Source organism: Prionailurus viverrinus, chromosome D2 (genome assembly GCF_022837055.1).
Source record: "Prionailurus viverrinus isolate Anna chromosome D2, UM_Priviv_1.0, whole genome shotgun sequence".
In the NCBI taxonomy this organism is placed as follows: Eukaryota; Metazoa; Chordata; class Mammalia; order Carnivora; family Felidae; genus Prionailurus; species Prionailurus viverrinus.
In genome coordinates, this window is record NC_062571.1 from 87,241,730 (window position 1) to 87,254,863 (window position 13,134).

Sequence of the window (13,134 nt, forward strand, 5' to 3'; positions counted from 1 at the left end):
CCGGGCTTGCTGTTTCCACGTGCGGTCGGAAACGCGGGGGCGGGCCCGCAGGGGTGGTGGGGCCCAGAGACCACAGTGGGAGGCGCGAGATGGCCCCACCGGACCTCAGCGCTTGGGGTCCTTGAGGCCCATAGGGAAGGCCGGGGCCGGGGCCTCTGGGAGGAGTGTGGGGGGCTGGTCACAGGGCAGCTCAGTGCCAGGCCAAGCCTGGGTGGTGGGCATCCCACCGGCCCGCCGCCCCCCTCGCTGCCGTAAGTCTGCCCTCTGCCCTCTCCCCGTCCGGGGAGGTTCAGAAGAAAGGATTTGGAGAGAGGCGGGTCTGGAGGGGGACGGTTCTTGCGGGAGGCGGGTGGGGGAGGGGATCAGGTGGTTGGGCCCAGTTGCCTAACGCCTGGGTTACCCGCGCGGGTTAAATCATGAATGCTGTACTATTCCGTGCCACATGGTAATGACACGAAATTAGATTCAGTGTCCAACAGACTGGTATTAGGACTCGGCCACGCTGCCCATCTACGTGCCGTCTGCTGGTTCAGCCACGAAGCCCTCGTGACTTCCCGCCAGTCTCTTTACAGGAAGAGCGTGTGGCCCACGCCGGGCGCTTACCCTCTGCCTCAGGTCCCTGCTCCGCACCAAGGGGACAGTAGCAGCACCTTTGGTGCCAGGGAGGGACAGCTCGAGGGGCCCAGGATGAGCTTGCCGCTCCGATGCCATCGGCTGCGGTCACAGCGACCACGTGGCCGCTCCCGTGGCGAGGCGTCCTCTGTGGGCCCACAGGAGAGTCAGAGCCCACGGGGGAGCCCGGCGGCATCGACGTCAGCACGGCTCGGGGTCAGGCAGTCGCCAGGTCGGCAGGGGCGGCACCGAGAGGCGCGGGCGCATGGCGTGGGTGGAGTCAGGGCCAAGGTGCAGCCGTCTGGAGGCCCAGGACCCCGCCTCAGACACCGCTCACGGGTTGTCCAATGGGACGCGGACAGCAAGGCCCTCGTCTCACTGGGTGAAAGTGCTCCTCGTCCAATGCACAGAAGCACCACGCGGAAATCGCCGAGCGGTACTTGCCTCGTGTGCCGACTCTGTGCCCGTTGCCACGGCATTGTCTTCCTGTGCGGTTTTACCAAAACCCACCCATCCCCACAGCCCAGGGGAGCGGGAGGGGGCCGCCTCCTCGCTTGTCAGCGCCCCAGGCCGGCGGGGTCGGAGATCACGCCCTCTCGCTGCTGGGCAAGGGCCCTGGGGCTGGGGCCCTGCCACCATTTATGTTTTGGAACGATGACGTGCCTCTTGGTACAAGATGCAGAAGGAACGGACGAAACGGCCCTGGTGCCCGCTCCGGAGGCCTCGTGTTACAGGCTCCTCGCCGCACGTCCGGGGCCCCTTTCTAACGCAGAGATGAGAGCAGAGTGCCGCCCCCGGGTCCTCTCTCTTCACCACACACAGGCTCCTGGGGGTCCCGCGTGCGGCTCCGGAGCGGCTCCAGCACCCCCTCGCGATCCTGTGCCCGATGTTTGGCCCACACATCCTGGCCGCTTCTGATTTTCGGCTGACGGGGCGCCGTGCAGGGAGCACCCTGTGTGCACGTGTGAGGGTGCTTGCAGAATAAGCTCTCGCAGGTGGCTTTGCTGGGTCCGGCCGCGTGCACGTTTCCAGGGATCGCACGGGCGCCCACACCTGCCCCGCCCCACGCAGGTCCGGTGGGTGACACATTCCTCACGCCTCTTTCCAGTTCCTGCCTGCGCTCCCCCATCTCCCCCAGCAGCCAGTTCAGTAACTCAGGATCCCTTTGGATCCTGAGAAGGTGCCTCCGGCCGGTCTGTCCGCTCAGGCCATCGAGAGGAGCCTCGCTGCAAAAACGCTGCATGTGGGCCGTGAACCACGCACCTCGGTCGTCGTGAAGTGGGGGGTGGAAAACACAGTCCGGTGATCACAACCGTCAATAGCCTCGTCCTCATCAATCCTGAAATCTTTACACGTGCCACAGTTAGTGTCCCTGGTGCACCCACGGGACAGGTTTGCATAACCAGACCCAGAAGGCGGGACTGGCACCTTCTGTCTGGTTTTCGGCATGTTCCAGATGTTCTGGAAGCACCCAGGGAGGAGGGCTTGATTCTGCGCTCACGGTGGAAGTCCGGGGACGGCCACAGGACCCTGTCCTCTTCCGCAAGCCTGCCTGGACGGCGGGAGTCTCACAGAGGCCGTGGAGGCACTGACCCCACCTGCGCACAGCGCCCACCCCTCACCAGGAGTTCCCCGGCGCAGCAAAATTCTGGAGGAGAAACATCTCGTTTTGCAGATTGCAGCTGTCACGGTGGAGAAAGTCGCTGGAAGCCTGGAAAGATGCCAGTAAATGTCGCCGCCAGAGCAGAGCACTCTGGGTCTCGGGACAGCGGTTAATTTGTCACCGAAGGCTGCTTGTGTGAACAGAGACTTGACAGTAAAGAATAAAATGACTCAAATGGAAGCAGGACTGTCCTCCTGCCTGCCCTCTGTCGGGAGATTGAAGCGGGACCATCTCTGGAGAAGAACCTTCTGGAAGGAGGGAGCCAGCTCTGCAGGGAGAGGAGCTCAAAGGGAAGGCCTCACGGGAGCCGCCATGTCCCAGTGAGGGAGACACCAAGGAACAGGAAGGCGGCTGGGCCAGAGGAAGCCAGGCTGGCAGGCACCTGGGGTGCAGTCACCCTACCTGGAAATCGGGGAGGGCGTCTCAGAAGAGGTGGTTTTAGACAGAGACCAGAATGACCAGTAAAGGTGGGTCTGAGGGTGGCTCGCTCTGGGCAGGGCTCACCTGATGCAGTGGCAGGAAAGGCGGTCCAGAGTTCAGGCCATGGTGGCCGTGCAGGTGGCCATATTGTCTGGACCAGGACACCTGGGAGAGCGGAGGGGTCCTGAAGCAGATCAGGACCTACTAGGAGACCATGAACTTAGCCTCAGACTCGGCGTGTGCAGTATCCCGGTCACAAGGTCAGTGTGTTTGTTACACTAAAGCAGTGAAGGTTGCAGTCTTTCCAAACCTAGTGAGGTGGGGGGGTCTAGAAATACCAAGTGTCCTGCCCGTTTGTGATGAGGAGGGGACATAGCAGGAGGCCAGGCAGGGAAGGGCACGGAATGAGGGCAGGAGGCTGGAGCAGAGGCAGCCCACGGCGCGGGGCTGGGTCCACGGGGAATGGTGGCATCAGCTCTGTCCACAGAAGGTGTGGGAGTCGACGGCAGGGACTTAACCGCCAAATCCCCAAATCCTAATTGTGTCCACACCTCCTGTGGGAGACAGTCATTCGCTGCTACAGGCCTGGAACCCAGTCCCCGCCACGGTGCCTGAGGGGCTGCAGGGAAGCTTCAGACTTCTCCTCGTCAGGCGAGACTTGGACATAAATCTCACTGGAAATAGAGCCACATGGGACTTTGGAGACAAAAACATGGTAGGAACAAAATAACGAGCCAGAGAAAAAGTGCCTTCTTCATAAAGCTAATAGCTTGAAAGAACAAAGACTAAGACAGAATGTTCCGGAAACTGGCCTAACATGGGGAAAGGCCACAGGCAACCCGCGTAGAACCTAAGGGGGGTGCATTCAGTCATTCAAAGCAAGGCCTGACTGTGCACCAGCCAGGAAGTGGGCCGTGTAGCCGTGGCACATGTGAAGCGGGCCCTGCTCCCCTGTGGGTCCTCGTGCAGATGGCCAAGTCCTCAGCACCCCATATCTGAGGGGACCGCAGACTATTTCCTGGAAATAAGACCGTAGACAAAAAAAGTCCTTTCCACGTGGCCCACAAGCAACGAGGCAGCGTCCCAGTGGGACTGTTTATCCATTTAACTTAAAATTCTGTCAGCCTCTGAGCAAATTCGTTAAGCAGTATTTGAGAGCCACGAACGTTCATGGCATCAGAAAGGATTACAGCAGCTTCCACCCGTAAATGGGTGTGGAGCAGGATCCCAAAGCCCCTGTCAGGAGACGGAGGACTGTTGGTGGCGTGGCCGGTGCCCGTGGGGCCTGCCCAGCACGGTGGCCTGAGCGCAGGACCCCACCTGCCGGCCCGAGGCCGTGCTGCTGCGTATTGGAGCCGTGCCTTTTCTCTGCGGTTTAAGCCAATCACACGAACTCCGCTCCTAACACACACCTTGATCGCCTGCCTACGTACGCTTCTCCAGCTAAGACTCTAGGTGCACCTCCATTCTGCTCAGGAGGTTGTTGGTGGGAGACTGTGTCCCGACGCCCGGCCGGCTCCATACCGACCCTTCAGGGGAGCACCCGTCCTGTGAGCACCTGCTCTCTGCCGGGCCTGTGCTGGTCACGGGCCACGAGTGGGCCATCCTCGTGGGGCTGAGGTCTGGCCTGAGCGTGAAGCCTGTCTTGACCCAGGAGGGGAGACGGTCGCGCCCACCAGCGAGGCAACGGCGCGCCTGTAGGCAGTGTGCGCCCTCTGTTTCCAGGGCAGGTCCGAGCCACTGGGATGGCAGGCCGGGTGGGGCCCTCCTGTGCCGGCACCCCCACCTCTGGGAAAGGCTGGCTCGGCCCCGTGTGGGACGCGGAGGTGTCGTCAGTGTCCACCCCCACCCCCAGCTCCAAGGTTTCTTCGAAGACTTCGGGCAGCACTGAACACAGTTTCTCTCTGAATTAAACTTGAGGATGGCGAGGCCACGTGTGCTCCGTGGCCGGTGGGTCTTGTCGGGGCAGAGCAGTGGGAAAATGAGAGGAGACACCCTGGGATTCCTCAAGGAAAAGACGCAGAGCCCAGAGAGCAGGGCGGGACCGTCACGGCCACGGAACCGACCACGCAGGCACGGCATGGCCGTGACAGACTGGGAGGGAGCGGGAAGCGTGGGGGAACAGGCGCTCTCGTCATCACGGCGGGCGGGCAGAGCGTGAACATCGCAGCCACTGTGTTCGCCCGACCGCACGCCTCCCGCGGACCAAGTGAAGGAGTGATTATGGGATGTTCTCCCGCCATCCCTGGTTTCCTTGGCAACCAGATTCAGCGCGAGGGAGCGGAGGCGCCGAAGCCGCCAAGAACTGGGACAGAAGCCCCGCGTTTGAGTTGGAAACCGCGTGGGGACTTCAGCGCGTTTTACCACGTGAACGGGGTCCACCGGGAAGGCCTGCCACGGAGACCAGCCCGGAGCAGGGAGCCACCCGGGGCCCGGGCCGTGACTGGAATACCATTTCCCATCGCAAGAAATCAGGGCGACTGGAGGACAGTCGTGGGCAGGAGGTGAGCACGCGGGCCCGGGACGCTCGGCCTGGTGGACAGGAGACAACCGGGGTCACGGGGCGTCCGAAGGGCTCGGGGCCGCCTCTCGCTGGCCGCACACGGGGTGCTCAGGGCGCCAGTAAGGGTGAGGCCAGCAGCGGTTGAAATCGTCAACTGTGTTTAAATCCCTTCTGAGGCCGACGTGGTCCCTTGAAAACTGGGCCCCTTGAAGCAATGGATCCAGCAGGCATCCCGCAGAGTCGGGGGAACCAGCCACCCCAGATGCAGAAACCGCTCAGCCCCGGGACTCTGAAAAGGCAAAGCCGCAGCCCCGCTGGTCGAGAGCCCCAGCCACCAGCCCTGCCGCTGAGCCGCCCACAGCGCGTGGCCACGTAAGGCAGACTTTAATGAGGTCCCGGGAGGCTGCGGCCCGTCGGGAGACAGCTGTGGATCTCGGGGAAACATCTCTACGTGCTTCATTGGTGGAATAACCTTCTCAACGACGCACTATAAAGCTGTCGTGTGTTCCCGAAACAGGCCTGAGTCATGAAGGGCTCCCGGGACTCAGGGTGCCGGCCACTTTGCTCACTGTGTCCGGTGTCGTGACCCGCTCTCGTGGCCGCTGCGAGGCTGCCGTGAGGCTGTCGCCAGCTTTCCGTCAGCCACCTCTCCCCCACCCGTGTGCTCGGGGCCACACGCCTCCCCGCCATCCCGCATCTCCAGTAGGGGAGACTCAGACGCCAAATGGGGAGGAATTCGCAGGCTGCGCGTGGAGGGAGCTTCAGAGGAAGCCCGCTGCGGGAGACAGACGGGGGGCGGACGGCAGAGATGGGAGCCCAGAACCGCAGGCGAGCGAGGCCGCAGACAGTCCTGGGGCGCAGAAGCGTCTCCTGGGAGCGCCCCGTTCTGCTTTTCCTCTGTCTTCAGCGGCCGGTTCCGCAGCAGCCGTGGCGGGGACGCAGGCGCTGAAGGGACCCCGGCCCCGTTTGCTCCCTGTGAGCCGACCGCTCGCATTCTGAGGCACGCGGGGCAGGGCGCTCCGTGCGGGTCTGGGTGTTCAGCAGGCCCTTCGGGCGCTGGCAGACCGTCCCGGGGAGGTCACGGGCACCGGACGGGAGGGCCCCGTTTTCCCCCAGACGGCTTCGACGGTGGTCAGCACTAAACCCTGAACGTTTCTGGTACTCTCTCCTCCGCCCGCCCTCCCAGCTCCGACCGGCACCTGCTCTGAGTGCAGATTCTTGTTCTTTTCTCTGCTGGTTCCGTCCGGGAGGCCGTTCTGGCTCCACCACGTCCAGGCGCGGGACCTCCGGCACCCGACGCTCGGCGTCCGCACCGCACAGTGGGGGCCGTGGCAGCCTCCCACGTGTGCTGACACCGCCCGGAGTGGGCGCCCTCGAGAGTGCAGATTACTAATCGCAGCGCCCTGCCCCCACGACTGAGAACCGCTACCAAAAAGCTGCTTTTCCATGTGTGCTCAGTTCAGTTTAAACTGGACAAAAGGGCAGTTCACGTGGGATGGATAAGGAGTAAATACCCGTGTGCGCTAAGCTCCAACAGCCACCCCATTCTTTGGAGGAAACCCAGAGAGCTGGCCAGGGGCTCGCTCCGCCCCCTGTGCCAGTGTCAGGGGCCTGGACGGCTCAGACAGGGCTCCGGGGCTGGAATTTCCTCCGGCACTGGGGGGTCCAAGCCGTCCGGGGACACTTGCCCTGCAGGAGGGACGCTCCGTCCCAGAGACAGGGATGAATAAGGCACTTTTTGTGCAGGGGCATGAACGGCGGAATCAGCGTGCAGAGGCAGGGCTGGAGACTGCAGGCAAGATTTGCAGGCACTTGGGCAGGGTCCAGGGTCAGAGCTATCGCCCTGGGGGAAGAGCCCACAGTTGCTGGGGTGCCAGTGGCCCTGACGGTGGGGGGGGCTGAAACTCCCCCCAGATGGCGTGGCCGGTGTTGTCCACCCGCAGTGGTGCCCCTGGCTCTGCCTCTACTCTGAATGCACCAGAAGCAGAGAAGAGGGCCGGGCAGGGGCTTCACCCCTGCAGACTCCTCCTCCCGCAGAGAGGGTGGCAGGAGGTGGGTGTGAGACGTGGCTGCCTGGAGTGGGGAGCGGGGAGGGGAGCCAGCTCTAGAGCTGGGGGTTGGGGTTGGATGGCTTGGGGGGACAGCAGCTGAGGACCGTGGCCCCACATGAGGTGCTGTGGATGGGGATGCAGAGTGGAGGTGAGGTGGGAGGGGCAGGCTGGACCCAGGGCAGCTTAGCCTCTGTTTCATCCCGTGTTAGTTCTGAGCACCAACTTTGTACCACGTGTGGGTGGTGTGGTCATTGAGCCAAGGGTGACGTTCTAGATAAAAACAAAAGATGCGGTAAAAAAATCCAAGTGATTCCAAAAATCTAGACGTTACGCGTCATCTAGACAGAGTGCGGCGGCCTGGTTGGGCCTCCCCGTTGGCCAAGACCGTCACAGAAGGTGAGCGTGACACCCTTGTCATGGGGCTGGAAGGTCGTGCCCGAGGGGCCTCCCGCGCCCTCTTCCCGGTGGTTCACCGGAGAGGCGGCCGCTGGGCCCCCTGCACGGCCGGGCCTGGCCACGGGGGAGACGACAGAGCACATCTGTGTGCGCTCACGTGTCTGTGACCTCACCCTCCAGGCTCGCGGTGTTTCCAGCCTCCCGCCCCTGTGGACGCCCACGGGTGCGTGGTCCCACCGCCCGCGGGCAAGGCTTGACTCGGCCTCCAGTCCGCACGTCAAGGAGACGTTCTGGACAGGAGGACGGCTCCCGGCCCGGCAGGAAGGAACCCTGGAGGTCCCCACGCCCGCCCGGCCCCCGGGGCCCGCGGCGGCAGAGGCAGGCTCCGCAGCAGCACGCCTCCGCGGTCTTGTGTTCCAGGTGAGCAGGGTGGAGAGGGAGAAGAACCAGGAGCTGAGGCAGGTGCGGGAGCACGAGCAGCACAAGAGCGCCGTCCTGCTCACCGAGCTGAAGACGAAGCTGCACGAGGAGAAGACGAAGGAGCTCCAGGCCGTGCGGGAGGTGCTGCTGCGGCAGCACGAGGCCGAGCTGCTCAGGGTCATCAAGATCAAGGACAACGAGAACCAGCGGCTGCAGGCGCTGCTGCATGCGCTCCGCGACGGCGCCCCCGACAAGGTCAAGACCGTGCTGCTGTCTGAGGCCAAGGAGGAGGCCAAGAAGGGGTTCGAGGTGGAGAAGATCAAAATGCAGCAGGAGATCTCTGAGCTCAAGGGGGCCAAGAGGCAGGTGGAGGAGGCGCTGACCATCGTGATCCAGGCCGACAAGATCAAGGCCGCGGAAATCAGGAGCGTGTATCACCTCCACCAGGAGGAGATCTCCCGCATCAAGAAGGAGTGTGAGCGGGAGATCCGCAGGCTGGTACGTGCTGCGGGGTCGCGGGGCGGGGGCTGCTGGCGGGGCGGGGGGCGCAGGGCGGGGGGCTGCTGGCGGGGCCTGCTGGGCGTGGGGGGATGTGGGGCGTGGGAGCTCACTGGATCCAGAGGGCTGAGACCAGAAGCCCCCGGTGGGAGGTCCTGGGCCTCCAAGGCCGTGCTGGCATCGATGCCTGTGCACTACCTGGGAAAGCAGCCTCTCCGTCTGGGCCGTAGCAAGCACGTCCCGTCCGGTCGGAAGGGCCAAATGCTGGCAGCTGCCTCTGGGGCGTCCGAATGGCTCCAGGGACCGGCTGGCCATGGCCGGCACCCGTAGACTCCATGTTGTCAGAGACCCAGAGCTAAGAAGTTGAAGAGAATGGTCAGGGTTTGTGAGGGGTTGTGCCTGACCCCCCCTCACTCCCCCGGGAACCTGGACCTCCTCTGTGCTTTTGGGGGAACACCGCTCAAGCATCGAGCCCTGGGTCACCTGTCAGGGGCTTCACCAGGACCCAGCTGGCTTTGCCGCCCATCCCACAGAGGACCCTGGGGGTCCCCTTCATGGGATCAGCAATCTTTCCAGCCGGCACAGCTGTGCACCCAGGGCACCTCTCCCTACTTCGGGGGGCTCTGATTTCCAGACACTGCCCCCAGGCTGTACCGCTTCCCAGATGGGGCGTGGCCCTTGTCCGGACCCGTGGCCCTGAGGTGAGCACAGACTTGTGAACCACACACAGCGCGGCCATGTTGTGCACGTGGGGGTCCTGAACTCTCCCAACCTGGAGGGCCCCCTCCTTTCCCAGAGTGTCCCCTGTTCCGGGTACCCCCCAGACGACTCTCAGCCATGTGTCGGCACCTCCTTGAGCCACCGAGGACCTGGCCAAAATACCACCTCTGAGCAGTGGGGGGTTCCTCACGTGACAGGATGGCCCCTCGGCTCCTCTTCTGCCCCAGAGAGGAACGAAGCCAGTGCCCAGGCTGCTCAAGGAAGGAGGGGCAGGGCGGTCAGTACCCGATGCCCAGTTCCAGGTGGACCCTGTTCACCTCCATGGGATTCACTGTGCACAGGCCAGTGGCCCCATCTCCTTAGCTCAGGACCTGTAACAAAACTAGCAGGTCCCTTGCGGGTCCCTGTGGGTCCCTCACCCCTAGCGTGGATGCCCCGGAGGCAGCTACGGGCAGTGTTTCTAGCCGATTCTTCTGGAGTCTGTTCCAGCTTCTCAAAAACATGCTTAAACGTGTACTCCTTGAAACCTCAGTTTCCACTGTGCTCCCGCCTCTGCCTCGATTGTCCTGGCCAGCTCCTGTTGTGGGCCAATTCACAATGGCGTGGGCAGTGTCAGGGGAGAGCCGGGGGTGGTGACCACAGAAGGGGCTTGCTGGGGCCCTGGAGAAGGGGCGGGCGGCGACCACGGGACCTCCGGACCCCTGGAGGGCCCTGCCACAGCCAACTCAGCACAGTTGGGAGGGGGGAGCATAGGGCCATCCTCCTGGGGGTAATTTGGGGATAAGAGAAGGTCCCGTGGGACACTTGGAGCTTTACCTTGGCTTAAGTGAATCACCGTTTGCCTGACTGTTGCTGTGTTAGCGTTACTCACAAAAGACCCACAGTGACCCCTGGTTCTATTACCTTTGTTATACGTACTTTTGTTTTCCCGGAATTAACTTTCTAAGTGCCTGTTCCTAATTCACCCCGGGATTTCCAGTAAAATGCGCCTCTGCTGTGAGCACGGTGAACAATGAACGATCAGTCCACCCATTGACCTGGTTTCTGAGACACCCCTTCTGGAGCCCTCTGCCTGCCAGCTGCCCCTGCTGCCAGCCCCACCCTCCTCTGCCGTCATCCTGGGAGCCACTCCTCTCTCCTGGGCTAGATTCCTCCCACATCTTCCTCTTTTCTTTTTTTGGAAAAAAAAGAAGCCAAAATTTTATTTATGTTTATTTATTTTTGAGAGAGAGAGAGAGAGAGAGAGAGAGAGAGAGAGAGAGAGAGACAGAGCATGAGTGGAGGGGAGGGGCAGAGAGAGAGGGAGGGGCAGAGAGAGAGGGAGGGGCAGAGAGAGAGGAAGACACAGACTCCGAAGCAGGCTCCAGGCTCTGAGCTGTCAGCACAGAGCCCGACGCGGGGCTCAAACTCACAAACCTTGAGATCATGACCTGAGCTGAAGTCAGACACTTAACCGACTGAGCCACCCAGGGGCCCCCTTCCTCTTTCTTGATCAACGTACTTTCTTATTTCGGAGGAACACATTCTCCAATAGCTTCCTGGAAACAGGGTGGAGATCAATGTTGTAAGACCCTGTGTGTATGAAAGTTTTATTCAACCCTCACACTCGATGCTCTAACTGGGAAGGGAATTATAGGTTGGAAAAACCTTCCATTGGGAATTTGAAGGTATTTCTGCATTGTCTTTTAACTTCCAGTGTTGCCTGAGGAAGTTGGAAAACATTCTGGTTCCTGATCTTCCCGTGGCCCCATTTCACTCCCTGCTGCCCCCTGAAGCTGCAAGGTTCACCCTGTGCCCTGAGCCCTGAGCCCTGCACCCTGAGCCCTATGCCCTGCGCCCTTTGCCCTGTGCCCTGAGCCCTGATCCCTGGGCCCCATGCCCTGAACCCTGCACCCTGCGCCCTCAGCCCTGCAGGGTTCACCCTGCACCCGGAGCCCTGCACCCTGAGCCCTGTGCCCTGAGCTCTAAGCCCTGAGCCCTGTGCCCTGAGCCCTGTGTCCTGCGCCCTGCACCCTGAGCCCTGCACCCTGAGCCCTGTGCCCTGAGCTCTAAGCCCTGAGCCCTGTGCCCTGAGCCCTGTGTCCTGCGCCCTGCACCCTGAGCCCTGCACCCTGAGCCCTGTGCCCTGAGCTCTAAGCCCTGTGCCCTGAGCCCTGCGCCCTGTGCCCTGAGCCCTGTGCCCTGAGCCCTATGCCCTGTCCCCTGAGCCCTGAGCCCCGTGCCCTGAACCCTGTACCCTGCGCCCTGAGCCCTTTGGGGTTCGCCCTGCATCCTGAGCCCTGAGCCCTGTGCCCTGTGCCCTGTGTCCTTAGCCCTGAGCCCTGTGTCCTGAGCTCTAAGCCCTGTGCCCTGAGTCCTGCGCCTTGCACCCTGAACCCTGCACCCTGTGCCCTGAGCCCTGTGGGGTTCACCCTGCACCCTGAGCCTGCACCCTGAGCCCAGTGCCCTGTGCTCTGTGCCCTGAGCTCTAAGCCCTGTGCCCTGAACCCTGCGCCCTGAGCCCTGTGCCCTGTGTCCTGAGCTCTGTGCCCTGTGCCCTGAACCCTGCACCCTGTGCCCTGAGCCCTGCGGGGTTCATCCTGCACCCTGAGCCTTCACCCTGCGCCCTGTACCCTGTGCCCTGTGCCCTGAGCCCTGTGCCCTGTGACCTGAGCCCTGTGCCCTGAGCCCTGTGCCCTGTGCCCTGAGCCCTGCGCCCTGTCCCCTGAGCCCCGTGCCCTGAACCCTGTACCCTGTGCCCTGAGCCCTGTGGGGTTCACCCTGCACCCTGAGCCTTCACCCTGCGCCCTGTACCCTGTGCCCTGTGCCCTGAGCCCTGTGCCCTGTGCCCTGGTGGTGATGCACCTGCTGTATTTGTTCACCCACCACACCACGTGGTTGGGAGCTTTTCTAACTGGAAACTCAGTCACTGGCTTGGGAAATCTCGTGTGATTGTCTCCCCTGCCGTCTTCCTTCCGGACGTCCCATCAGCACGGCACTGGGCCTTTGAGCTGGCGCCCCAGGTTTCCGGTTCTCCCCTCTGGCCTGGCGTTGGCTCTGATTTCTGGGAGATGTCCTCAACTCCGTGTCCTAATTTTCCTACTCAGGCTTTTATTTCTGCCTCCATACACTGAATTCCCCAGCACGTTCCTTCTCTGTAGCCTTCCCGCATCCTCGGAGACGGAAGGCCCCTGGTTTCTCTGAGGCGGTGATGAAAATGGGCTCTGAAAGCGTCTTCTCGTGCCCCTTCCCGCCGGAGGGCGTCCTTGAGCGCCAGGGGGGCTCGTGGGGCTGGCTGTAAGGTGGACTGGAAGAGAGTCTGTGTCACGACGGGGGACTTTTCTTGACCTTTTGTTTCCCCCCCCCCCCCCCCCCCGTGCCCTGAGCTGAGGAAGTTGAGTCAGGGCGATAAGGCCCCCCAAGGAATGAAACTGAAGACATGGGGCCGGAAAGGAAGAATTAAAACATCTTTCTTGCAGGTGCCGTGACCGTAGGGAACCCTAGGGGATTCACCATAAAACCACTAGAACCATTGAAAGAGTTCAGCAGGTTTTCAGGATCGAGATGAATCTGCCAAGATCAGTTGTATTTTCAGGCTCGACACACAACCTGTCCAGAATGAAGTTTGAAAAACGTCCCCCCACAAGGGCATAAAGAGAATAAAGTACGTGGGAGTAAGTTTAACAAAAGATGTGTGGGACCTGCACCCGAAACCACAAAACACAGCTGAACAACACGGAGGGAGATATAGATACACAGACCTTCCTGCCCAGGCTCAGGAAGCTCAGTATTGCTAAGATCCAGTTCTCCCCGAATTAACTTAAAGGTCACAGCCGCGCCTGTCAGAATCCGGCCGCTCTCCTGCTGGCGTG

At 62.0% G+C, this 13,134-nt stretch overlaps 1 protein-coding gene across 14 annotated transcripts in view; it reads left to right on the top strand.

Moving 5' to 3' along the window:
• Nucleotides 1–13,134, top strand: part of JAKMIP3 (Janus kinase and microtubule interacting protein 3) — a 115,360-nt gene that overhangs the window by 48,204 nt on the left and 54,022 nt on the right. For all 14 annotated transcript variants that reach the window (XM_047825128.1, XM_047825124.1, XM_047825129.1 and 11 more), the window contains exon 3: nt 8,066–8,563. In XM_047825128.1, coding sequence (XP_047681084.1) covers nt 8,066–8,563 — 498 coding nt within the window. The remainder of the gene's footprint in view (nt 1–8,065; nt 8,564–13,134) is intronic.